The following is a 27,641-nucleotide window of genomic DNA, read 5'->3' as shown; positions in this document are numbered from 1 at the left end:
TTTAGCCAATTTCAAGACACATAACTGGGTGCAATTAGTCTTTTTACTGAATAAAATCCAAAGAATTTCTTTTGTGTTTTTCTGAAATATTCATGATTGATCAGATTAAGATAATTCACTTCTCAACGGCAGCATTTTAAAGTAATTTGCATGGTATTGACCTTTTGAGTATCACAATCATAGCCTTGTGGGTTTCAAAATTTCCTTCTCAAAGCTCTGATGCTCTTTATATGTCAGCATTAGACCTTTCTACACAAAAATCACTGAAAAAGATGTCACCTTGGCACCAAGTAATAATTGCCACATTCTTTTTAAAGGTGAGACATCATTCCCCAAACTAGAAAGAGTTGTGATCTTTTAAACTTTTTTAATTAAAAAATTTTATGGAGGTATAATTGCTTTATAATATTATATGAGCTTGGGTTCTTAATTATTTAAGACAGAGTATGATTTGGGAAAGTAACCAATGTATATACTTCCCAGCTGTTGGTTCATTTTCTCTTAGAACACCAGGCTTGGCTTCAGAATAGACACACAATAGCCTTTTCCACTTTGGGGAACCAGAAGTTGGGCAGAGTCTCAGCGCTCTCCCCAGAATGCTATTACCTACTGTCAGCTGGTCTGTTCGGCAGTAAAATGTTCTTCGTGATAGTTCAATCTTCCCATCTAATCCCCCTTTAATCTTGATGTACACATTGTTCCAATTCTATTCAGAAATTTGATCCTGGCTGAAATCCAGATATTTTTTGTTCAGTCAAGATCAAGTAATGAAAAAACAAACAAACATAAAAAGATACCACAAAATGCTTCAGGATATTAAAATACCAGAATAACATCTTTAAAATTGCTTTGTTCCTTTGTGGTATTTTTGTTTTTGTTTTTTTCCTATCAGGTACTACTATACTTGGAAGACCAAACCTGTCAGAAAGAGATTCTATAGGATTCATTTTCTGATTATAAGCCAAAGCCCCGTGATGGTGATCCTTTTTATAAAAACCGCCCACTTTTGCAGTGCTGGTCAACCTGGTCCCTCCTGCCCAATAGTGGGCATTCCAGCTTTCATGGTGGGCAGTAGCAGAGCAACCAAACGGCGCAGCGATTGGCCCACCATGAAAGCTGGACTGCCCACTAGTGGGCGGGAGGGACCAGGTTGACCAGCACTGCAAAAGTGGGTGGTTTTTATAAAAAGGTTCACCATCATGGCCATAGCCTGTCTTGGAAGGTGTTTACTATCATTATATGTTCCTTCATACTCTGGAAGGTAGAGTAGTGTCCCTAAAAATAACTTCATCAAATCTTAGGACTTACGTCATAATTATAATATTCCTGACTATGTACTTGAAATTCTTTGTATGATGTCAAAATAAAGCAAAGCAATCTTTCCTCACCTGAGGACATATGTTTCATGTAATAATCCCATCTAAATATGCACATACCCAGTTTCAATTAACAAGATTTCCCTCAACACTCTCGGCTTCAGGCAGTGCTTAAAATTTGCTCATCAACATCCCCTTTTCTTCTCCAAGGATAGTCTTTGAGAATTCATTTTTGGGTGTCTTAACAATTGGACTCACTTTAGCTCAGATGGCCTGAGTTACAAAGCACTGACAAGAACTTTTCAGAGAATGACATCCATAAACCATTTTTATCAAAATGACTTGGGGATACTTGTTAGAAGTACAGAGTTATGGATTCTCATTGACTCAGACTTTGATGGGGTAAAGGATCCAAGAATCTGCATCTTGGATAAATTCCAAAGTAATTGTATTACCTATAGTTTGAGAATCTTAGCTATAGAATCACAAGACTGATTTAATTTACTAGTTTGGCTTACTGAGCTGGCCCTGCCATAAATTTGCCGAGGGTGGGACACACTATGGGAATGGTAGCCTTGAAGGGAAGGCAATGGACATCTAATATCAGACCCTGAACACTGGGCTTATATGATGAACCAAGCTTCTCTCTTTCCTGAAGGGTTTAAACTCTCACAGAGAACACTTATTTCTCCATTGCCAGTTTAAGCCAGTTAACGGAAGAACACTAGCAGATGTAAGAGTGCGTTGTTCATATACATCTCCATCAACCACAGGAAGGGAGGAAGTTGATGATGATTTTTCTGGATTCTACTGTAGACATTTTATGCCTTTGTATGGCCAGTTGTAAGTGGTTTATCTTTGACAGGTTCATTTTCCCCATCAAAGAACCATTAGTATATTTGGACTTTTATTTATTGATTTCTTTTTTTTGTATTTTTCTGAAGCTGGAAACGGGGAGAAACAGTCAGACAGACTCCCGCATGCGCCCGACCGGGATCCACCCGGCATGCCCACCAGGGGCCACGCTCTGCCCACCAGGGGGCAATGCTCTGCTCCTCCGGGGCGTCGCTCTGCCGTGACCAGAGCCACTCTAGCGCCTGGGGTAGAGGCCAAGGAGCCATCCCCAGCGCCCAGGCCATCTTTGCTCCAATGGAGCCTTGGCTGCGGAAGGGGAAGGGAGAGACAGAGAGGAAGGAGGAGGGGTGGAGAAGCAAATGGGCGCTTCTCCTATGTGCCCTGGCCGGGAATCGAACCCGGGTCCCTTGCACGCCAGGCCTACGCTCTACCGCTGAGCCAACCGGCCAGGGCCTATTTGGACTTTTAAGTTTCTTTAAACTTAATTTTTTTTCTGTATTTCCTATGATGCTGAATCATTTTTGGTACTATGGATACCAAAATTTAAGCAAAGATTGGGCTATCAGTATTCCACACTGAGCCTTCAAGGAAAGAGAGAATTGCTTCTTTAAAGGGCATTAACAGGAAGGAAGTTTTCTTGCTCCAATTTTTCTGTTCACCTTTTTCTCTCTCTGCCTCCCCTATATCTTATAAGAGCCTGGACAAGTTGATTAAAGTCTTGTACAATAAACACAGAGAAAGCTTTTACTTTCACTCTGTAATTCAGCATTATACTTTATATTATTTAGCCAGGCTTTCTCTGTTTGCAGTAGTTCTTATAATGAATATTTTGGATCAGGTAGAAAATAGTTTTCTTTTTCATATATATATATATATATATATATATATATATTTGTATTTTTCTGAAGTTGGAAACGGGAAGGCAGTCAGACAGACTCCCGCATGCGCCTGACTGAATTCCACCCGGCATACCCACCAGGGGGCAATGTTCTGCCCATCTGGGGCATTGCTCTGTTGCAACCAGAGCCATTCTAGCGCCTGAGGCAGAGGCCACAGAGCCATCCTCAGTGCCCGGGCCATCTTTGCTCCAATGGAGCCTTGGCTGCGGGAGGGAAAGAGAAAGACAGAGAGGAAGGAGAGGGGAAGGGGTGGAGAAGCAGATGGGCGCCTCTTCTGTGTGCCCTGGCTGGAATTGAACCCAGGACTCCTGCACGCTTTTTCATATATTTATGCCAGAGTCTGTCAGTAAACATAAATGGACTGTGAAACCAAGAGGTTGGAAAGGGTCAACAAGAATGGAATGTTTCCAAACTCCATGGGTAACCACTTAGTTGCAGAGCTTTATTTATAACTTACCTGAAATTTCATAAGGGAAAAATACCCCTTCTCCCCACAAAGCTATGTAGTTGAGTTCAAACTGGTTTTACACAAGGACAAACATGCATTGCATCTTTCCTGTGCCTGGCTCAGTTAGATTGCCAGAGAGCCTAAAACTTTGACAAGATAAATAGCGATTAGTTAAGTCAATTTTCAAGAAAAGGTCATTGGAAAATGTGTAAAATTGAAACTAATTACATAAATTTCTCATTGCCTTAACAATGTAAAAATATCTTACAAGAACAGGAATCAGGCTGTTAAACAAGCAGATTCTGGGAAATAAATCTGGACAGTGAACTTTTGGAGAACTGAATTTTGCAAGGAATCATTGTAATTGAAGTGTAATAATGCTGCGGAAGACTAACATATAAACTCCGGCTAATAAAGGATCCAGAGGAGATGCTGAGTTTCTGAACTGCTTCAGAACAGCTCTGAATGGTGGTTTCCTAGCCTTGTTGACTGCTGTTATTAATGGGATGGCTTCCAGCGTTCGCTGGATAAAGAGGACCATCATAAAAACAATTTAAACGCTTCTTCCAAGCTTCTACTGATTCATTTCTACATTACTCAGCAATTCTCTTATCCCGGTGTGGTTGTATAGACACTCACATGACTTTGCAGTGTAGATGATACTATAGTGAATTAAAAATAACTTATATTCTCAAAAGAACCAGACAATAGGTTCTGCCTCTTAAAGAAGCAAAAAGAGTAAGTCTGACAAATTTTCTATTTTCTGGAGTTAAGGTGTGCTTTGATTGAAAACCCCACAAAGAATGCAGAAAATAATAATAATGTGGAAAAAAAAAGAATTTTGGAGTATAAAATATACTTCAAATGTGGTCTTTGAAGAAAATATTAAACGCTGCACTCTCCATCAATATACTTCAGCACAAAGATTATTTCCTTCCTAGAAGAAAGTTAACAAGATACCTCAGCAAATGGACCTTACCTTCATTATCCAGTCCATTTTTTTTTGGTTACTATTAAAGGATCCCAAATGGAAACACTTTTTAAGTATTCTGTCAAGATCAATTCTCAAATTTTCACAGTTTTTTCCCCCCACAAATTGTAACATTAATTATTTGGGTTCTCCGTCTAAGTATTTCTGGGAAGGCTGTGGTGGTGGTGGTGGTGGGGTGGGGGAACCTCTTTAATATTTTCCATTTGTGGCTATAGGAATTAAGATGCCAAAAAAAATCACACAGCATGTCAGCGGTATAAGTTCAGTGAGAACTGAAGGTCAGGGTTCCCAAATTATTGCTTGTTATGCACCATACAGTGTTTCACAACAGCTCTAAGTATATTAGAAACATCTTGCCAAAAAAATATTCTTTTAATAGAGAAGTCATAAAATATTCCCAATGCAAAGCTTTGAGAGAAACCTTTCTGAAGGGAAAAACAGATACACAAATACGCCTAACGCCGCAGTTTTAACCTTCCCCTTGAAATTCTTTTCTCTTTTCCTCACTGTCATATTTAGCTTTGGGTTCCTGGCTCCACTGTGGATAAGACCTCACATTAACTAAATCCCTTTCTATTTATCCCCTGAACACAACAAAAATAAGCAAATATTGTAATATAAACTTGATAAGAAAACAAAGAAGTATGAGAGCAAAATGAACTTGGAAGATGCACAGCAAATGCCCCCTTCCTGGTGCCCATCATCTGCTAGGCAGGCTGTGTTCCATGCCACATCCCGTCTGAAGGACCTACTGCTGATGGTCCTAGAGGATGTCATACCTTAGGAGACAAGGGCCAGAGGCCTTTGCCATGGTCATCTGCTTCCAATTGGAACCACCCTTTGGAGCATTCTGTGAGTTGATTTAATAAAAATGGTGACCTTTTTGCTTCTCATTCCGATTTCTATCTGGGTTCTTTAACAAATTGCGTATCTCAAGGATCTTTATTTTTACTTATTTTAAAGTGCTAAGTAACCATAAGTGTACCTGTCCACAAGACGACAGGATTGCTGAAAGCTAAGCAATACAGAACAGGTACAGTCTGTGCTTAGGGGACGTACGAGCTCAGAGGACGAAGCTAATGGTGCCAGGAGTTTGGTCCTCAGGCCTACCTGGGGTATGAGGGAGTCTAAAATGCTGATTATTGTATTTGGATTGAATTCTAGAACTAAGAATAATGCATAAGAGTTATTACATGGAGGGAGATTTTCTCCCATTACTAGGAATGCTTTTCTAATAACTAGACCTGTCCACAAAGGAGCTTGGGCTTCCTCATACCGTGAATGTGGTCCCTTTGCAAGTGTTTGGGGAGTGACTGAATGACCATGTTTTCGGGTGCAGAAGACAGGCTATAATTCTGACAAGGGATTAAAATAAGATCCTGTGAAATATACTGACATTCTGGTTGAGAGTAACTTACCCCATGGCTCAGTGATCCATTTTTGAAGAACTGGAGTTCAGTGACTGACATGTGGCACCACGCAATCTGTCTCTGATGAAACTGAAGATATTTTAGGCTCCTCAGTATCCTGGGCTATTTATTATTGTGATCATAAATTAGTCAAGAAGATGTAAAAATGTGTGGACATACTGCCTAATTGAGGCTACTAAACATAGAAGGCTAGGTAACAGATCACTGTAATTGCAGACACAGCCTTGCTATTTTTACCTTTCTTTTTATTTAAAGTTAATAATAGATGACATTTCATGGTTCCTAGTGTAGAAAATGATCACTGGCATCTATATATGGACTTTCTGTTGTAGGCCACTTTCTAAAGAACTAACTCACTCATATTCTTGTAAGGGGAGCTGAAAGGGGACTTGGTTGCCTTGCCCAGATCCTCTGTGGGAAGAAACCACCGCGAGATCAGATTGAGAATTTAGGGCGGGTCTTCATTTCTGCTTCCCCCTGTTAATTCTCTCCTAGGAACTAGAGAAATCACAGAACGTCCCTCTAATGGTTGGCAAATTTGTTGTTGCGGTGACTTCACCGTCTTAGTTTGTACCTCTTTAGGGTTGGGTTGGATCCTATCAATAATTATTATAATGACAATTTAGGGAATGGAAACATAGTATAATAGGCATAGTCATAAAAAAAAAAACGACAATGGGCTAACATGTATTGAGCATTTGCTAGAGACCGGGCCTGGGCTAAACATTTTACATACATCCTCTAATTTACTTCTCATAGTCAACTGGGAAAACTGATCCTAAGACCAATCTTTTTACATTATGCAGCTGGTAAGTGGCAGATCTGGTATTTAAACATTGGCCTTTCTAACTCTAAAGACCAAACTAAATTAGGATATTCCCATCATTATCACTCCCACCGATTCTCTCAGCATTCATTGCAGTTAGGTTTATTTATTTTTTCTTTCTGTATTAAAGGAAGCTTCTGAGGCAAACATCAAAATAGCCCTAAGGTTTTGCTTTCCACAGGAGGATACTTTGGCAGCATGGTAACAGAAATCAAAGACAGCACTCCCTTTAATGAAGACCAGAGGTTGGGTGGTTATGACGTGATGGGAAGGAATGGAATATGTGGGTCCACCATGTAATGACTACGTTGTGATAAGGGAGCTTATTCCCCTGAAGGTTATGGATGCCAGTCTGTAAAGCAGTATTTTCCTACCACTTGGTGGCAGTAGCTACCAATTAATTTAAAGGATTGTTTTTCAATTTACCACTAAAATACTGGTCTGGTCTTTATTTCCAGCTAGAAGTGCTCTTTCAAAAGATTTCTTCCTTCAATTAATCAATCTTTTAAAGTGTTACGTTTACTTCTATGAATTCTTCTCCCATGCATTTATGATGATGCCTTCCTGACTCTCCTAAGTAGAATAAAGACCAGACAGACATAATTACAATAGAGAAGTTTCTGTTATTCAACCTTATCACTTTTGAGGTGTTCATTGTGTGGCAGACCAAAACATGGTGACGACAGCTTGATAAAAATAGATAGGAGGACTTATCAAGCCCTAAACAGATGGGAAGATACAATCACTGAGTATTAACTTGTTAGTACTGGTTTACAGCAGGGGTAGTCAACCTTTTTTATACCTACCGCCCACTTTTGAATCTCTGTTAGTAGTAAAATTTTCTAACTGCTCACCGGTTCCACAGTAATAGTGATTTATAAAGTAGGGAAGTAACTTTACTTTATAAAATTTATAAAGCGGAGTTACAGCAAGTTAAAGCATATAATAATAATTACCTACCAAGTACGTTATATCAGATTTTCGCTAAGTTTGGCAGAATAAATCTTTATAAAACAACTTACTATAGTTAAATCTATCTTTTTATTTATACTTTGGTTGCTCTGCTACTGCCCACCATGAAAGCTGGAATGTCCACTAGTGGGCGGTAGGGACCAGGTTGACTACCACTGGTTTCCAGTAATCAAGGGACTTCACGCATGTTGTCTCAATTGATAAAACAAGTCCATTTTGCAGAAGAAGAAACTGAGGTTTAGAGAAAGGTAAGTGATCTTGTCCAATATATACATGGATGGGGTTAATAAAAGACAGACTCAAGATTTAAATTCAGAACTGTTTGACTCTACAGGGTGCGGACTCTCCACTGTCTCATGGTGACTCCCTGATAATGATATTACCATGTCTAAGGAAAGAAGTAGTTATAGAAGCCTTCAAATTTTCAAGCTTGAAAGGAAATATCAAAATTCTAAAGAAGGCCCTGGCCGGTTGGCTCAGTGGTAGAATGTCGGCCTGGCGTGCAAAAGTCCCGGGTTCAATTCCCGGCCAGGGCACACAGGAGAAGCGCCCATCTGCTTCTCCACCCCTCCCCCTCTCCTTCCTCTCTGTCTCTCTCTTCCCCTCCTGCAGCAGAGGATCCATTGGAGCAAAGATGGCCCGGGCGCTGGGGATGGCTCGTTGGCCTCTGCCCCAGGCACTAGAGTGGCTCTGGTCGTGGCAGAGCATCGCCCCCTGGTGGGCAGAGCGTTGCCCCCTGGTGGGCGTGCCGGGTGGATCCTGGTCGGGCGCATGCAGGAGTCTGTCTGACTGTCTCTCCCCGTTTCTAGCTTCGGAAAAATACAAAAAAAAAAAAAAAAAAAAAATTCTAAAGATGCTCAACTCTCCAACGTAGTGACAAGAGGAAATGAGTTTATCTTGATAAAGAATACATTTTGTTTAGCTTTGAAGTAGGTGAGAAGTTAGACTGGTCTACTAAACTCAGCAAAGACAAATATTTTTTAAGAGGTATAGATAATATTAGTTTTAAGTAACTATATGGAACAAACTGAAAGAAGATTGGACTAAATAACTAAAATTTAATCCTTAAAATCATGTTTTCTTAGAAGACATTAGGCCATGATAAAATGCTTATAACACTATTTTAAGTTTAACAAAACAACAGAATACAAAATATGTAAAACATTGTTTTTATGTTGCAAAAATTATTAACTACGATTATCTCTGAGTGGTGGGATCATTGGTGATTTCAGTGTTGTTTTTGTTCTTTTTTTTATTTTCCCAGTTCTCTAGAGTAAACTTATGTAATAGAATATTTCATTTACTATTTCTTATACACATTATATAAGCCACTGGTTATGGCTTTAGCCTTTAGAGGAATTAATGAATATGAACAAGATGGAAAATAAGCTAGCAGAAGCAACCACTCTTAAAAACAGAGAACATAAAATGTAATATGGAAAGAACTAATCAAAATATTTCCCTCTCTGGCTTTAAGTTCCCACCATGTGAATATATTTTTGAATTAAGTTACAGAATCCCCAAAGGGCATCCATTTAAATTCCAATGTATAACTTGGGTGGGTTTTACACACACACAAATTAGTATCCATATGGGGAAAACATCATTTCTTTGTTTATGTGTACATCAGAACCTTGGTAGTAATCCAGGGCATTGCTTAATGTCCTGGAAGGTTCTGTTTTCAATGAAAGAGAAGGTCAAGGGTTTTTGGGAGTTAACCTTGTATTCATTAACAGCTCCTCCAGATTCCTCTCTTCCATTTATCTTCCTTCCTTTCTCCTACTCCCTGTTCCTGCTTCCAAATAAACAACATTCACAAACAATTCTCCTTAGTAAACTAGGTTGTTAGTGGATTGTGCAATCATAATATGACCAATAATATCACTATATTATTTGCATTTCTGGCTTGACACGAGTCTACAGTTTAGGATCAATCTTATCCATTAAGAAAGGCAGCCCTTTTCATCTGTAAGTAACTCTGATTATCAGAAAGTTCCTCCTTTCATTAACCCCGATGCCTTTATCCCTGTGGTATCTACCTATCATCCATACTTTAATGCAAACACACCTTTAACCCTGTGATTTCTCTTGGACTAACATGCTCTGGTTTCTCAGCCATTTTCATCATCAGTCTTGAATTCTTTTTTATCTTTCTCTTTCAGTCTCTTTTAAGAAAAAGTGTCAGTGCCCTGGCCAAATAGCTCAGTGAGCATCATCCCAATATGCAAAGGTTGCTGGTTCGATCCCTGGTCAGGGCACATCCAGGAACAGACTGATGTTTCCGACTCTCTCCTGCCCCACATTACTCTCTTTCTAAAATCAATAAATAAAACTTTTTTAAAAAGAAAAAGAAAAAAAGTGTCAGCAATGCAATTGCCTGAAAAGCAAATCAATACATTGGCAGATCTTTTTTTCAGTCAAGAGAAGATTTTCTTTCAGGCAAATTTTAAGATCGTTGAGGTCCTTAATCATCACTATGTCTGCTGTAACATTCATCCTCCTTACCCATATTTGTATCTCAAAAGAATTAACACATGTGCTAAACTAGTGGATATTTGCTGTTGAGAGATAGGTAATTTTAAGCAGTGGCCTTCTGGTATTGAATATTCCAAGCCATTTTCCACTCCACAAGAGGACAACAGAGATTAAAATATATGGGATCTACAATTTTTAGAAGTCTACAAACAAATACCATTCATTATCCAATTCCCTTCCTTTACAGATTGTTCTACACTTGACAGAACTCACTAAAATTGGCATTATTCCCTCAGAATAAAAGGGAGGCTTGCGCAATTGATACCCAAAATGCAGCCTCAGAATCTCTGAATGGAAGAAATATCATGTATTCTGTCATTTAAAATATTTGTTTTAAAGGTTACAATTTTCCAATGCTCATTTCCTTGAATAATGCTTGGTTTCCAAAGGTGTCCGAGAGGAGTAACTGTAATACTTGGAACAGTTGAGGGGAATGTTTAAACATGCAACACAATCTGAAGTTTTACTCTGATTTCCGAGGAGAAAATAAGAGCACCTGGTTAGAGGAAAAGAACATCACAGTTATTTGGGGTTTTAGTCCAGAACTAGGAAGAAGCTGGTTGGCATTTTTCTCCTGCTAAATCACATGAAGAGGAAACATAAATATTGGAAGCGAACACAGACCCTCTCCCCTGACAGTTTGGTGGCTGTCCAGCAGCCAGCAGACGAGATGACCAGGGGAAGAAGGGGATGAGCAATGGCTTTTCAGGTTGAGCTGCTGGCTCCCCTGAAGCATTAGAGAAGCCAGATTTACGCTTCAAGTCACTTCTTCCTCTGCATAAAGATGAATCTATGGGTGCTGTCCACGAAGGTCTGGATTGTAGAACCAGCACTGTTCTTTATTGCCAGGGCTTTTAAACAATGGATGGGTGAGAGTATAACTGTAGGATAGTATAACTGTTAAGCATACAGACTTTAGAGTCAGGAATGCATGGGTTGTAAATTTGGCTATGCAACATATCAGTGGAAATTCAGGCGGCTACTTAAACTCTCTGAATCTCAATTTCCCCATTTGTCAAATAAATATTCTACTACAAGTATCCCAATACTTATCTTATGGTGTCATTAGAAGGATTGAGATAATGCTCATGATGAGCTTGGCATAATTTTTAATAACCAACAGGCCATATAAATGGGTTATTAATAATTATCATAAAAATTGGATAATATTTTTGAACATCTGGTGGGTACAGCCTAGTGTCTGAATTCCTGACAAATTAAAAAAATAGTTTATACATTTTTTTTTCTCATTTACAGAATCTTGCTTTCTGCCCATCTGTGAGTATATTTGCTCATGTTTCCTCCTTCATGGAGGTGGGTTGTCTGACATCAAATCAAATCAAGATATACCCAGGGACGTGGGCCTTATTATTCTGTCCAACTTCTGGCCCTTATATGTTGAGCTACAATGATCAGTGGACTACATTCTAGAAAGTACTAATCAAACATATTAACTTCTATTTGATACGAGGGAAGTCCTTTAAATGTTATCAATATTACTTGCCTCTGAATGTGATATTTCAAAGCAAAGGTCATGACTAAAATGGGTCCATGTTCCAAGAGACCAGAGAATAACACAGGATGTTGGTCATCACGAAAGTTTCGTCTATTTTTAGCTCAGCCTACAGTCATTCTGCAATTCATTGAGCTCACAGCCGGAAGTTCAGTAGTCAATGATCAGATCCACGGGGAGGTTGTCGGTTCCAAACACTCACGGAATAACTCTAAAATCTGCTTCTGCTCACCACTTTTTTTTTTTTTTTTTTTTTTTGTATTTTTCTGAAGCTGGAAATGGGAAGAGACAGTCAGACAGACTCCCGCATGCACCCGACCGGGATCCACCCGGCACGCCCACCAGGGACGATGCTCTGCCCCTCCGGGGCGTCGCTCTGTCGCGACCAGAGCCACTCTAGCGCCTGGGGCAGAGGCCAAGGAGCCATCCCCAGTGCCCGGGCCATCTTTGCTCCAATGGAGCCTTGGCTGCAGGAGGGGAAGAGAAAGACAGAGAGGAAGGAGGGGGAGGGGTGGAGAAGCAAATGGGCGCTTCTCCTATGTGCCCTGGCCGGGAATCGAACCCGGGTCCCCCGCACGCCAGGCCGACGCTCTACTGCTGAGCCAACCGGCCAGGGCCACCACTTTCTTCCTTTTTATTACTCTTACTATTCTTCTCTCCAAACTCAGAGGCACTTTTGATTTTCCTCCCTTTCCATATCATTCCCATCAAATCAGTTACTTGGTGCCATTAATTCTCCATCCACAATGACCATCATAGTTAATTCTGGCCCTCGCCAACCCTCACCTGGGTAATCATAGAGTCTCCCTGCCCTCAGTTTCCCCAATGCCATTCTAACTTTATTCTAAGCATGATTTCCAGCACCTCACTCCTTTGTTCATTTTCCCCAATGGCTGTGCAAACTCTCTGGCCTGTCATCAGGGCTCAGATGGATGGTTCATAAAAATCTGCCCTTTTTCTTTCCATTCCCACTGGACTGACACTTCATTCTGAGTCTAAATTATAACATGAAAGATGCACATAAGCCCCCTGGCTCTCATTCTCCACGCTGTTGAACAAGTATCTATTTCTAAAATACATGGACTCATGTTACTCCCATCCTCAAAGCCTTTACAGCATTTTTAGGACCTTGTTTCTAAAAAAGTATGTAATTCAGAATCCGTAGTAGAGTGCTCAGGTTCCTCCCAGGTAGGTCAAGACTGCCTGTCCAGGCTCTCTCCTTCCTGCACACCCTGTGCTGGGAGAACAATGTTCTTACCATTCTCAATGCCTTCACCCTGGATCAGGCCTCCGCCAACCTGGAATGCCCTTCTCTCCTCACCTCCCATCAGTCCCTTTCTACTTCATCTTCCCACGCTTGGTCCCAACCACACATTCTCCAGGAAGTCATCTGTCTCCCCCTCCATCTTCCTTTGTGGCTTCCTTCCTGGGGCCAGCACGCATTACTGTCTACATTATTTGTATTTATTTTATGATCTACAGTCAAATTGGCTAAGTTTGAATCATGGCTCCATCGTTTCCCAGATATGTTACTCTGAGAAAGGTTTTCAACTATGTGACTGCAGTATTCTCTTTAATCAGATGCATAACAGTACATTTCTCATAGAGTCGCTGTAAATATTAGATAAAATAACAGGTGTAAAGCACTTAGAAGAATTCAAGTGCCTAATATGCAAGATCATAACATTTTTATGCTAATTATTCATTATCTCCCTGTCATTGCAAAAGGTTTTGACTCAGGTTTGGTTTGTGTGTTTTCTTGTTTGTTTTGTTAATCTTTAAAACTCTAGCACTAACACGGGACCTCATACATAGAAGAGATTCAGATGAATATTTGTTGATAAATGGATAAATGAATGAATGCAGTTCAGGTCTGTAGAAGTAGGAAAAAGCCTCTCCTCTCCCAAACACTTGTGGTACTTGTCAAATGACACTCGACCTCCCATTTTAAAAAATCACACAAGAACTGATTTCATCATTTAAAAAATAAAGGTTGAACGGCTTGTGCCACAGGAGCAGGTAACTTAGTCACCCTGTTTGGGAAAGGCTCTACACTCAGCTACCTCTGGGTCTCTACCAGCCACAAAGCCAGAGGCTTTCCTCATCCCTTGTTCATATCTTAGGTAAGCAAAGCATGCAAAGATTTTCCTGACCAGCTCATTATTATTTGTCTGTGGCTCTGAGTTTTTCCTTGTTTGTTTTTCTGGGTTGTTCATGTGAACCTTTTAAAGGCATCTATCTTTACATAAAATATGTTGACAATTTTTTCAAGCACTAGATGAAGGCATAATATATATAAACATATTTGTTCTTAGCCGATTTAGGCAAATTGTATACTAAATTTGACTGTTATTTTTGACTCCTATATATTTTTTCCTTTCCTTTTCTTTTCTTTTCTTTTTTTTCTGAAGTTGGAAATGGGGAGGCAGTTAGACTCCTGCATGCGCCCGACCGGGATCCACCCGGCATGCCCACCAGGGGGCGATGCTCTGCCCAGGTGGGGCGTCGCTCTGCTGCAATCAGAGCCATTCCAGTGCCTGAGGCAGAGGCCACAGAGCCATCCTCACCGCCGGGGCAAACTTTGCTCCAATGGAGCCTTGGCTGCAGGAGGAGAAGAGAGAGACAGAGAGGAAGAAGAGGGGGAGGGTTGGAGAAGCAGATGGGCACTTCTCCTGTGTACCCTGGCCGAGAATCGAACCTGGGACTCCCGCACGCCAGGCCAATGCTCTACCACTGAGCCAACCTGCCAGGGCCTGACTCCTATATGTTTGAATGAAAAAGAAAGCACTCAGACAGAAACTACTCAGAGCTACAGACTTTGGCATTCCCTGTCCAGGCTCATTGAATGTGTACAGCTTGATACGTGAGCTTTGAAATCTATCTTTAAAGTCTTCTTGAAGGAAATGCACTTACCAAAATTGATCACTAGCTCTTGTGGGTTTGTAAATATTAGCAAACTTTTCAAATTAGCTTCATTTTCTTAGCTGCTTTGGAACAGCGCCATGAAGAACACAGCACTATTTCTGTAGAGAGCTGTTTCCTTGCAACTCCAAACTGGAAGGGAACCACTAAAATCTGCTCACATGCTTATTATATCTCCAGGATAGGTTAGCAGCGCCAGTAATTCGAGATCATTCTTATTCAGTTTGAGGCAGTATCCATATCCAGATAACTGCATTTTCCTTTTGGTTGAGCACTTATTTTAAGGATAGTCAACATCCTGAGGCATCTGTGGAGATAGTGTCAGACTGGGAAGTGGACTCTTGTCCTCGTTCTTATATCTGCCATGCTAATCCTCTGGCCTCCAGTTTGCTTATCTGTTTGGAATAAATTATTTTCAGGTCTGTATCCAGTTTTTATTGTGCGAATTACAATTCTCAACCAACAGGAAGAGCAAGCGTTTTAATGAAATTCTCCTCAAACCAAACTTCTATCTCTTCTTTACCCTTAGCTATCAACAGATCTCAGATTAAACAAACAAACAAAAAAAAAACACCAATCATAGACTCCTCTCACCACCCACTCATAAGTGTGAAAAACTCTGCAACTTTACTCATATTTGTCTTGCTCCTCCTTTTATTTTCTACAACAGACAAAGATAAAACTTATCAACATGAAACCTCCACTTCAGCTCTAAATTCAATCACCCTTCATCTACTCAAAGACTTCCTCTCTGTCTATATTCTCCGTTTCTACTCCATTATTCATGTCAGCATGTAAAAGTGTTCCAAAACTTCCCTTAAAAATAAAAACCTCCCTAGATTCCAAATCTTTTTACATAAGTTGTTCTATCTCTATACACAGATCCATATTCCCTTCACTACAAACAAGGCATCTACAATGAATGATTTGCATATTCTTACTTCCTCTTCCTTTAGCAGACTTCAGGCTTGTTTATTCGCCCATCATTTCACTTTCCCTACTCCTGCTCAGGTAAGCCATGACTGCCAACTTTCAGTCCTCATCTTACACGGAAGCCTTCTCCTTTCGGCTTCTTATTGTAAACACCATTATCTCTCGGTTTCCAATGCATTTCTCTGGTCACAAATTCTTTGTCTCTTTTTTTTTACCTCCTCATCATTACCCAACTTCTAAATATTACAGCAACTAAAGGCTTTGTCTTGGGTGGTTCAATCAGTCACGTGGTGTTAAACAACTTTACATGTGTTTCATGTATTTATAGACTGTTCCCAGGTCCCTATTTCCAGCACAGTTCTGGCTTCTGAACTCCGGACCCATCCAATAGTCCACAGCATCTCTCCATCTGGGGATCCCACAGGCACCTCTAATTTAGCAGATCACAAATCAATTCCCCTTGTTCAGTTACGCCTCTCCCCATATACACACACAGTTTTTCCTTTTCTAATCGTATAATTCTCAGAAGAGTAAATGGAATCCTATCAGTTGCTGGATCCCCAAATTTGATATTTATTGTTACTACTTTACAATGGTATCTAATCAAACAGAGTCTTGTCAACTCTGTATCTGAAATATCTGTGCTTTCTCTATTCTTTTATTCTTTCACTCTTATCCATGTAACCATTGTATCCTACCTCCTAGTAGCCTATTAACTAGACTTGTGACTTCTTAACTTGTTCCTGAAATGTTTTCTAAACTCTAGCCCTAAGTTCCCCTAATTGTAATTAGCACTGTAAGCATGTGTCTTAATTGATTGTTTCCCATTTGCTTCTCTTCCTCAGTCAGTGCCTTCTATATTTTCCTGCTCACTTGTCATATTCGTCACCCTGGTCTTCTTTCAGGCTCTCAAACACATCAGGCTTTTCCTGTCAGGGTGTTTCCTCGTGCTATTCCCTCTGGTTGGGGCAAGGCTCCTAATCCTCTTCATGCATGGAATGCTTCATTATCCTTCAGAAAATACTGCTCTCTTAGAGATGCTTTTCTGAGTCTCTTATTAATAACAATTATATTCTTCATAAGTTTATACTTCTCCTGTTTAATGTCACAACCTGTAACTGTTAATTAGTGCATTATTTGTTCATTGTCTATATTCTTCTTTAAATTAAGCTTCAGAAGATCAGGGATCATGATTATTTTACTTACAGCTAAATCCTCAGAGCCTAACTCAGAGCCCAGATTTTAGCTGAGGAATCCATATTTGTTGACTAAATCTTATAGGAAAGAGAACTGAGGAGGAGCAAGTGGCTTGTGAGACTGGAACAGAGACCTCTCTCAGTTGTCCATGGCCCTTCCTTGACACTACACTGTCATGTCATTCCCTTCTTTAGACTCATTCCAATTCAGTGCAGACCATGTAACTCAGGCCCATCAAATGCCTTTGTAATTGACCTCACCACTGATTTCGCCCCATCTCCGTAAGCCATATGTCATGTGGTCCCAGACTCTGAGCGCACTATTTCACAACTCAGTTCTTTGGCTGCCTTCTGCTCTTGTTACATTTATCCATCTCCTCCATGGCCTCCGCTCTCCTTTGTCCCAATTCTCCTGCATTTTTAACCTAGTGTGTATCTTTAAAAGAAGTCACTTTTCTATTTATATTTCTCTCTTTTCCTTGTCCATGGAAACCCCTGCTAATTATGCAGTGTCCCTTTTTTCCCCCTTTAAGCTAGAACCAATTTCTTATTTTCTACCCCCAAAGAGAACACTGAAATAAAGCAAGATCCATATCCCAAGTTTCTTCCACTCCAGGAAATTTTGAAATTTTCAAAAGTTCAAATGGAAGAGGGTAAATGTACATTTTTATCCATAAAGCCACAACATCTCACAAATGCAATCACCTTCACAGAAAAATAAAGTACCAAGAGGATAATATGTACAACAGACATGTTGATGTGATAAGCAGTCTTCCATTCGCACCAGTCCATCCTGGTGGCTTGGCAGATAACGTAGGCGTAAGAGGCAACCATAGCAAACAAAGAAATTCAACTGAAAGCACTCAAGGCAGAGGAGGAAATAAATCCCCCACTGTGGTAAATGGGACGCACAACAGGTACTAAGAGAAACTTTTTTGGAAGCTATAAAGTAACTGAATGAAACCAATGATATACAAGAATGAATTTCAGAAGAAATCATCAAACATAACATGTAGCTGATTGGCATGCCAAGCCCTTCTAAATGAATCCAAGTCCAAAAATCTTAGTTATTCCCACTGGTTCAAGACCCAAATCTTTCATGGTACAAAAAGAATCAACCTTAATGCTCAGACTGCCTTCCCTTCCTATATCCTCCTCAATGTTCATGTAATAAAATCTTTCTTGTCTTTAATTCATTATTCATTGAGTTTAGTTCCAATTCTGCTTTATGATAGTTTTTCTTTTTAAAAAATAATCTGCTGAATATTTTGAGTATGTTAATTAAATAGTTGGGTTTTTTTCTGTTTGTTTATTTGTTTTCTGTTGCAGCTATGTCTGCTCCAACAGTGGCAAAGAAAATTATAACTGAACTTGTGAATTTGGGTAAATGGGACTTCAAATATGTATCATTTTTGAATTTGCATATACTTAAGTGTCAATTGTCCAAATACATCTTAGATATGATCATTATCATTATTTTTATCATTATCATTATTTTTACATTTATAGAGAGGAGGGGAAACAGAGACAGACTCCTGTATGCACTGTGACTGTGATCCACTTGGCAAGTCCACTAGGGGGCAATGCTCTGCCCATCTGGGGCTCAGTTGCAACTAGAGCCATGTTTTTTTTAGCACCTGAGTCAGAGGCTATGGAGCCATCCTCAGCACTGGGGGCAACTCTCTCCAATTGAGCCATGGCTGCAGGAGGGGAGGAGAAGAGATAGATAGATAGATGATAGATAGATAGATAGATAGATAGATAGATAGATAGATAGATAGATAGATAAAAGCGAGGGGGGAGGGGGGGGATAAGCAGAATGGCACTTCTGTGTGCCCTGGCCAGGAATCAAACCCAGGACATCCACAAGCAAGGCCACGCTCTACCACTGAGCCAACCTGCCAGGGCCTATAATCACTAGTCCTTATAACAAAATAAAATAGATATATCATAGACAGCAGTATGAAAATCTGAAGAGTTTATCCCCTGAACCCAAATTTTTGTTATGTTAGCCAAATACAATAAAATATATAAATTTTAAAATTTAAACTTATATAAAAAATTTAAGATGATTTGTACTTTGTACGGAAGTAAAGGAAAATGCAACCAATATTGAACATCCAATTATAGATAATGGTGTCAATAACATTCTACTTACTAAGGTAACTTTTTAAAATTGAATTTTATTAGGGTGACACTGGTTAATATGATTATTTAGGTTTCAGGTGCCCAATTTTACAAAACACCTCTGTACAATGTATTGTGTTCACCTCCTCTGAAATAACTTAAACTTTTTATATACATTACACAGGGCCTTTGTATGATCTATTTCATAATTATAATTCAATAACTAGTTTTATATAACTTAAGGCAGTGGTAGTCAACCTGGTCCCTATCGCCCACTAGTGGGCGTTCCAGCTTTCATGGTGGGTGGTAGTGGAGCAACCAAAGTATAAATAAAAAGATAGATTTAACTATAGAAAGTTGTTTTATAAAGATTTATTCTGCCAGACTTAGCGAAAATCTGACATAAAGTACTTGGTAAGCAATTATTATATGCTTTAACTTGCTGTAACTCTGCTTTATACATCTTATAAAGTAAAATTACTTCCCTACTTTATAAATCACCATTACTATGGAACCAGTGGGCAGTTAGAAAATTTTACTACTAACAGAGATACAAAAGTGAGTGGTAGGTATAAAAAGGTTGACTAGGCCCTGGCCGGCTGGCTCAGCGGTAGAGCGTCCGCCTGGCATGCGGGGGACCCTGGTTCGATTCCTGGCCAGGGCACATAGGAGAAGCGCCCATTTGCTTCTCCACCCTCGCCCCCTCCTTCCTCTCTGTCTCTCTCTTCCCCTCCTGCAGCCAAGGCTCCATTGGAGCAAAGATGGCCCGGGTGCTGGGGATGGCTCCTTGGCCTCTGCCCCAGGCGCTAGAGTGGCTCTGGTCGCGGCAGAGCGACGCCCCGGAGGGGCAGAGCATCGCCCCCTGGTGGGCAGAGCGTCGCCCCTGGTGGGCGTGCCGGGTGGATCCCAGTCGGGCGCATGCGGGAGTCTGTCTGACTGTCTCTCCCCGTTTCCAGCTTCAGAAGAAAAAAAAAGAAAAAAAAAAAAAAAAAAAAAAGGTTGACTACCCCTGACTTAAGGTAATTTTATAAATTAGATTATCCCAATTTGCATGATTTTGTTTATATTTTTATGTTTAAGATTTCTTCATATCCTTTAAGTAATATTAACAGGCATTGTAATATATTCGGACAACATTCAAACACAATGCTTACAACTTGATTCATGGGGAAAACATAACAAAGTTTAAAATATGGAAAATAAATTTGGTGAAGAGAAAAGAAATAAAATAAACTCATGGGCACATGCCAATTTTTTTTTTAATTCTTTTTTTTAAAGATTTATTTATTTATTTATTATAGAGAGGGGAGAAAGAGAGAGAGAGAGAGCGAGAGAAGGGGGGAGGAGCAGGAAGCATTCAACTCCCATATGTGCCTTGACCAGGCAAGCCCAGGGTTTTGAACCGGCAACCTCAGCGTTTCCAGGTTAACGCTTTATCCACTGCGCCACCACAGGTCAGGCCTCACATGCCAATTTTGAGTCTATGACTTAGGACCTGTCCTCACAGAGTTGAAGACAACCAGAGACTCCAGGAGACTCCAAGGGACAGAAGTTATGCTCTTCCCCCAAATTGTCAATACCACAAATGAATGTTCATCCAATATGTTTTTGAAGGCCAGCCAGTTATGGAAATAAGCTGCCGTTGATAGAGGCTCATGGCATTGTGAACTGGCCCCTAAATCAGGTAAATAGCAACTTCACTCCACTACTGAATGACCCAACATTATTTGAACATAAAATCGTTGAGTTTTTTTTTCTCCTTTGGTGGATATGTTCATATCCATTATATCTATTCTAGTTTTTTATTGAATATGAAAAGCAAGCATTTCAGTTGGGATGGCTAGGCTATGTGCCTATCTAGCAATAAAGTTAAATATTATCTGAGAGCTAAGTATACAGAAAAGGTTAAATTGCTTGGCCATATTCAAAGCACATACTGGATGATCTGACTAATAATTAAGTCAATGCAGAAAGCCAGCTTGAACGTTTTAGGCAAAAACATCCAAATAAAAGGCTTTGACTTTATTCAGATTGTTTGTATCAAGAAATTGTCAACAGCCTGATTTATGGTGGCACAGTGGATAAAGCATCAACCTGGAACACTGAGGTCGCTGGTTTGAAACCCTGGGTTTGCCTGTTCGAGGCACATATGGGAGTTGGTGCTTTTTGCTCCTCCCCCCATCTTCTTCTCTCTCTCTCTCTCCTCTCTCTAAAATGAATAAAGTTAAAAAAAAAGAAATTGTCAACAAATAGATGACTGAAGATGACTATAGTTTCCTTGAACAATAACTACATTTACTAGCAGTTTAGCTTTGCAAACTTATCTAATTGTCAATCATCTTATTGCCCTAACTTAATCCCAGTCAATCACAGGTCGCACTTGAGAATAGCAAGTGTGTATCAGATAAGAAAGAGAGTCTTCATTTGGGCTCTACAGGAGTCCATAAATAGGCTTTATTATATCCAGAAACTTGATCAAAATTGGTCTGAATGATGACTACAACTATTTATGTATGGTGAAATCTCTATGAGATTACACGTTAAATTTATAAGTGGGACTAATTTAGATGACATGGTAGGAAGAAGAACATCACTTTGAACCCTTTGAAATGAGAATTTATTTACAAATTACTTGCGTAATTAAAATTAATTTTAAAATGAGGTATGGCTATACATTTGGCATTGTTTTCTTAGGCTGAGGCAGTGTTCTTATTTCATGCTAAAGGATATGAATCCCTACGTTATATATTTGACTCTGACCAATAAGGATGCATTATCTGGTCAGAGACACACTTGCTTAAAATTTGATTCATTTGCAGTAACTGTTTGAGGGATTTATTTGTTTGCTTTTTATTTTCCTTAAGTAATTGGACAGATTTAAATATTAAAAATAATACTTTGGAGCAGATATCATTTATACACAGCACATCTTTTGAATTGCTATGATATGGATCAGAATGTACAGTAGGTGAATTTCATCATAGTCTTAAAATTGGCTGAGTTGTTGCCATGTGAATCAGGAATCCCCACCACAGGTAAGTGCCTCGATTATGTTATACATTTCACTCACCTAAAATATTGGGTTTAATAAGTAGATAAAGGTATGATATACAAATCAAGTATGCTCCTGAAATATAAGCAATAAAAATTACTCAAACTTCAGGGGGAAGGGGGCAAACAGGGTGTAATGGGGGGCATGTTGTTGGGACTCTTGAATCCCTCTTAACACAATAAATTTAAAAAATTAATAAAAAATATATTTTAAAAATTACTCAAATTTTATATGCTTTAGATAAGAAAAAAACTTGAATACTGTAAAGACTATGTTTATATGTTAGACAAACAAGACTTAGAAAGTTCTTTTAGTATATTTAATATGTAGCATGATTATTAGATATATGTAGATGGAATTTAGCATGGGATATATTAACTGCAGCTCAGAATCAGATGTTGTTCTGGGCATCAGCATACAACAAAATGAGATTCTCTTGGATCCATTCATCTGTGTGCTAGTAAATATAGTCTATTTCCATTATAGATAATGCACTGGAGACTGAGAAGAGAGACTATCACCTGGAAACATAGCCTTTTAACTTCCTGTTAATAAATCTTACACATCAATTATATTTCACATGACTATGTCTTTTCCAAAGCAGTTGACTGAATGGTTCATTCATTGTTACCTAACAGTTATATCTTCTTTCTTGCTTTTAACGAGGAGGCCCATCAGCTATAACAAAGAACCGAGAAGAAGCAAAATACTATAGCAGCATTTATAGCTCTCTGTCTCTATGAAATTATATTTAAATGATTTCTTTCCCTTCTAAATGCCTATATCTTTTAAACTGATTGCAGAAGTACCCTTTGCCTGATTATGAAATAGTGACTGGAAATAATCTGTATAAGCATCCATCTCATGGATTTTAAGCCCTTTATCTTAGTACTATTTTATTTTTAAGCCATCTTTTAAATTATTTTTATGTTTTAGATTCATATAATCAAAATAATTATCTGAATTCTTAGTGCATTTGACCTAGATAAAAAGCTTATGATGTTGGATTCTATGTATAAAAAGTGTTTTTGATAGTACAGTTTTTATTTCTATTGATTTCTAAAATTTAATTCAGAAATCTTATGATAATAAAATTAATATGTTGAAAGAAACTTCATGGCACTAATCAAAACACACTCTGATCACAGACTATGATTACCCTGACAGATCATTATAAAATACCATCCTGTATTCATAAATAATACAGATTTTTCATTCATAAAATACCAGAGAGATTCATAATTTTCTGTCCAGTTTTCCTCTGCATCTCCCTGGAGTCTTTTTGGGAAGTAAGAATTTATGATGATGATGATGATGATAAATATAATGAAATTAATCCATTGCTTTGAACTGACCTGGAACCTCCCATGATCTGGCCCCACCTCTCTTCCCAACCTTATCTCTCTCTCACATACCCAAGCCCCAGAAAAAGAGAGGAGCCTATTCTTCCTGGAACAAAACCCACTCTGTCCCAGGTTTTTGCCTTCATCTGTGCTGCCTCAAAAGTTTTCCTTTCACACACCCTCTCTCCCAGTCTGTGCACCCAGTATTAGCTGCTCGTGTTTCTTTCGTGTTCACCACATGCTATACTTTTTACTAAGAACCTTATTTCATTGGTGCCGTCTAACAACACTATTTCACAATGAATGAGGAAACTTTGGCTAGTCATCCAGATAGTTAATGGCCGATCTAGGATTTGTAACCCAGGTAGACTCCAGATTTCACACTGTGATACATTACTTAGCTCTATGATACATTAATTCCAAGTCCCAATAAACTTGCAAGATCAAGAGAAACATATCAGTTATCCCATGGATGTTTCATTGGCCATATCAACCACTCTTCCCTTTATCTGCCCCTGTATCTCTCTGAGGCCAAATTGTAACTTGTGACTGATAAAGTTAGTAATGTACCCATCATATGTCCTCTACTAGGCATTCTGATTCATCTTAGTAGTCCTTGTGTAAAATAGTAAAATGCCTGCACATGGTAATCCCTCTATAAAGTTGGTTATATGAATTCATCATTGACAGAATTAAGAGATAATTCAGACTGTACCACAAATTACTTCTGGAAAATAATTTAAAAAATCAATTTAGCAAGCTTATAATTTGATAAATAATGACTACAACTTGATATTGATTTCCTCACAAACTTGTTTTTTAACTTGAGTTTATAAAAGTGGTCAATTTTTTGGGCAAGAACCAATTAAAGATGAAAATAATTCTTCAAGATAATGACTATATTATTGTTTTATTTGTTTTTCACTGAGCTGATTCAAAAATTTCAATTGCAGTACATATACATATGACAACTCATCTAGATAATACTAAATGATCTAGGAAAAGAGATAAAAATATTTAATTATTTTTCTTGCATGATGTCAAGCAAATGTAACTTCTTTTTTTAATTCTTAGCGATAAATGGGATACTTTAATACTATTTAGAGACAACCTAAGTTTATTAACTTAATCTCTCAAATTTCAGAGGGAAAGTGATTTGAAAAATGTTTGAAGCTTCTCTTATAAGCCATCAAAAGATCACATTTGCCTTCCTTTGCTTTAAATGTGGACATTACATTTCATTTTGACAAGTGTCTGACAGAAGTTTTAGAGTCTGACTACTTCTGTTAAATAATAACCACAACTCTAAAAATAATCATTACTACATATAAGATGTAAAATCAGATTTAAGATTTGCCTTTTTAGACTTTCATATTTAAATTTAAAATATGCATTAATAAAATTACATAATAAAGAAAAAGATAATTATTCAGAAGTTGGTAATAACTTATTATTAAATTTATAAATTCTTGGAAGAATTCAATATTAAGATTGAAGACCATTTCTCTTTTTTCTTTTAACTCCTGCAATTTAAAAGCATTCACTTCACTTTGGAAAAATAAAATAATAAAAAAATTTTCTAAAGCAGAATTGTACTAGTTTTAAGAATGCTAGAATTTCCCTCTAAAGATGAGTTACTTTGGAATAATTTTTATTGAAGTCATAAATGATAACTTTTTTCCTCAGTAACATAAAGCAGAAGTAACTAAGACATGATTTTTTATTATACTTATTGATTATGAGTGATAGAATAACATCCTATTCAATTATCTAAAGTAAGGTTGAGCTACACAGCAATATAGCTTAAAGAACAAAAATTGATTTTCACAGTTGGGTCCATACTAGGAAGAGGGCTGAGTTATCTTATTGATTCTTGGTGGAAGGAATGGGTCCCCAAGGCTTTCCTGGCAATTCACCTTAAGTAAGTAAATAAGAAGTTCCTTGGGGCAGCCATCTGACCCAGAGGAAATTACGACATTTTCTCTGAACATTAGGCACTCCCTGAGCTGAGTTATTCTTCAATTAGAATGTTGTTAAATACCATACCATTTGTTGTTCAACTAATTGCCCGGAACTTACAAAAGAGTTCTTAGACGTGAAGTACAGAAAGCTAGCAAGGAAAAACGAAGAGCTCTGTTTTCTGGGATAAAATGCTCCTTTCACACTCAAACCACATTTCTTTTCGTCATACTGGTGTTACCTTTAGTGTCATTAGAAATAAATGCATAACTCTATCCTCGCCTGTTCTTGATACGAGAAAATGATGTAACACTTTCATTCTGATTTCCCTTGTCCAAGAAACAAGAGGCTGAGTCTGCCCTTGACAGATGTGACCCCTAATCAGCTCTACTGGGCAGTCAGTAGTGAAAAAAATGCCCCCTCCCCAACTTTAAACAAAGGCATTTCATTTGGTCTTAAGCCAAGGTGAGGAAATAAATAAGAAAGAAACAATTACTGGGCTAAATAAAAAGACAACATAAAGGGGCTATAGCCCGCTAACGTGAACCTAGCCAGAGGAGATTTAGGGTTCTCCTCCCCAGGGAGGGGTGACCAACGCACGCATACTGACCAGCACCTTAAAGAGGTAAAGAGAGTGAAAGGGCTCAACGTACACACACCCCGCTCCATACCGGGGACGAGTCTCCGAGCTGCGGCTTGTGCTGTCGGAGGGCCAGGCTGAAGCTGACCGCCCCCACGGCCACGCTGGACACCCCCAGCCCTATCTCCAGCACGGAGAGCACCAACAGGCTCCCAATGATCTGGCCGCTGGTGCACATCCTTCCTCGGTCATCATTCCTTCCAGATCAGAGTAGGAAACCGACCATCCACCTTCTTTCTTCCGCTCTCCTCCTGACCCCCTCCTCCTCCTCCCTCTGCCAGACCCTAAAACTTTCTCTTCTTCACCAGTGCAGCCTTCTCCGCAAGGACTGGATTTGCAGAACCGGCGACCCTCTTCCCTGAGCGGGCCAGAGGCAGAAGGGCCGCTCCGCCCCCCCTGGCACGTTCGGGCAGGGACCGGAGACGGTTCGGGAGACGGATCGGCGGTCGGTCGGTCGGAGTCCCGGAGAGGAGAGGAAACCGGTCGCAGGGCTTCCCAGACAGGAGCCGGGGAGCCGGAGCAGCCCCGGAGCTGAGTCCCGCCCGCGAGGCGCTGTCCAGAGTTCTGCCGCGTCCTGCGTCTCCGCAGGGCGCCCCGCGCGCGCCCGAGCCTGTCCGAGCGCCGGGCTCCCCTTCCTCTCGGTGCCCAGGAGCTGAGCGCGGCTTCTGGAGACGCAGAGCCAGACTGCTCCGAGCCTCCGTCTCCCGCTCCCGCTCGTCTCCTCGCCTTTGTTTCCGTGGACGCCAAGTGCTCCTGGGAGTCCCTCGGTCCCCAGGCTGAGCGGGCGGGTGATATTCAGCACCACGCTCCTCGCAGTGGCGGTGTCGCCAGAAAAAGCGACCTTGTCTGATGGCCCTTTCTCGTCTGGGTGCCTTCTCCCTCCTCGTCGTCGTCGTCCTCTTCTCCCCCCCCCCCCCCCCTTGATCTGATTCTCTCTCATCACAGTGACCTCATTGGGATTTAAGAGGTTGGTGGAAGACAGAAAAGCTTGGTCTGTTTGTGGGGGCAGAACCGGTACTCTTGGTTGGCCCTTAATTGGTCTCACCTGGGGACCTAACCTCAGCAACACGAGCCATCGCCACCTCCGCATCTCCCCCACTCGCTCCCTCTTGGGTTTCTACCCAGGTGGGAGGGAAAGCGATGCCTACTTCTGGGTGTGTGTCCGGTGGGGAGGGGGTACAGTGGGGAAAAGGGGGCCAGAGAGAGCACAGGGGGTTGGAAAAAGGCCAGACTCCCAAATTCACTAGGGACTCTGAAGGATCCTCACCAAGGCACTCCTCTGTCTGGAAGAGGTAGACTCAAGACTGCTTATAAGGCGCGTCTACTCCCCTGTCATCTTCCTTGTCTCGGGGCGAGGGACATACAATTGGCTGGGGACACACTTAGTTGCAGATGTGGCCAAAAGACCCCTGCAGTCCCCCAGAAGCACTGCTACACATCCTGGGACGTTGCCAGACCGAGTAGAACTGGGACCTTGTGTTCTAACTCGAATTCAAGAGATGTGTACATTTAAGCACTACATTGCAAAGGACACTATTAAAAACAAAAATTCTGGCTCATTGTACAACTGCTTATGACAGTCTGCCCTTCAAAATCATTAGGCAGGTGCCAACCTTGACTTGGGCATTATTGTGTTGTATCTGTTACACCCAGGACACTAGAAGTCTGCAGATCACTGTGTTGG

The 27,641-nt window shown here is 40.0% G+C and overlaps 1 protein-coding gene across 4 annotated transcripts in view; it reads right to left on the bottom strand.

Annotated features, from left to right (window-relative positions):
* Positions 1–26,827, bottom strand: part of TMEM196 (transmembrane protein 196) — a 53,101-nt gene extending 26,274 nt beyond the window's left edge. For 2 of the 4 annotated variants that reach the window (XM_066353859.1, XM_066353863.1), the window contains exon 1: positions 25,971–26,827. In XM_066353859.1, coding sequence (XP_066209956.1) covers positions 25,971–26,135 — 165 coding nt within the window. In that variant the 5' untranslated portion in view covers positions 26,136–26,827. The remainder of the gene's footprint in view (positions 1–25,970) is intronic. The other 2 variants (XM_066353861.1, XM_066353864.1) reach the window with 1 other exon arrangement.
* Positions 26,828–27,641: the final 814 nt, after the last annotated feature.

The sequence above is a fragment of the Saccopteryx leptura genome, chromosome 12, assembly GCF_036850995.1.
Source record: "Saccopteryx leptura isolate mSacLep1 chromosome 12, mSacLep1_pri_phased_curated, whole genome shotgun sequence".
NCBI classification, from domain to species: domain Eukaryota; kingdom Metazoa; phylum Chordata; class Mammalia; order Chiroptera; family Emballonuridae; genus Saccopteryx; species Saccopteryx leptura.
Note: the sequence above shows the minus strand (reverse complement) of the source record. Positions and strands in the feature narration are given on the sequence as shown.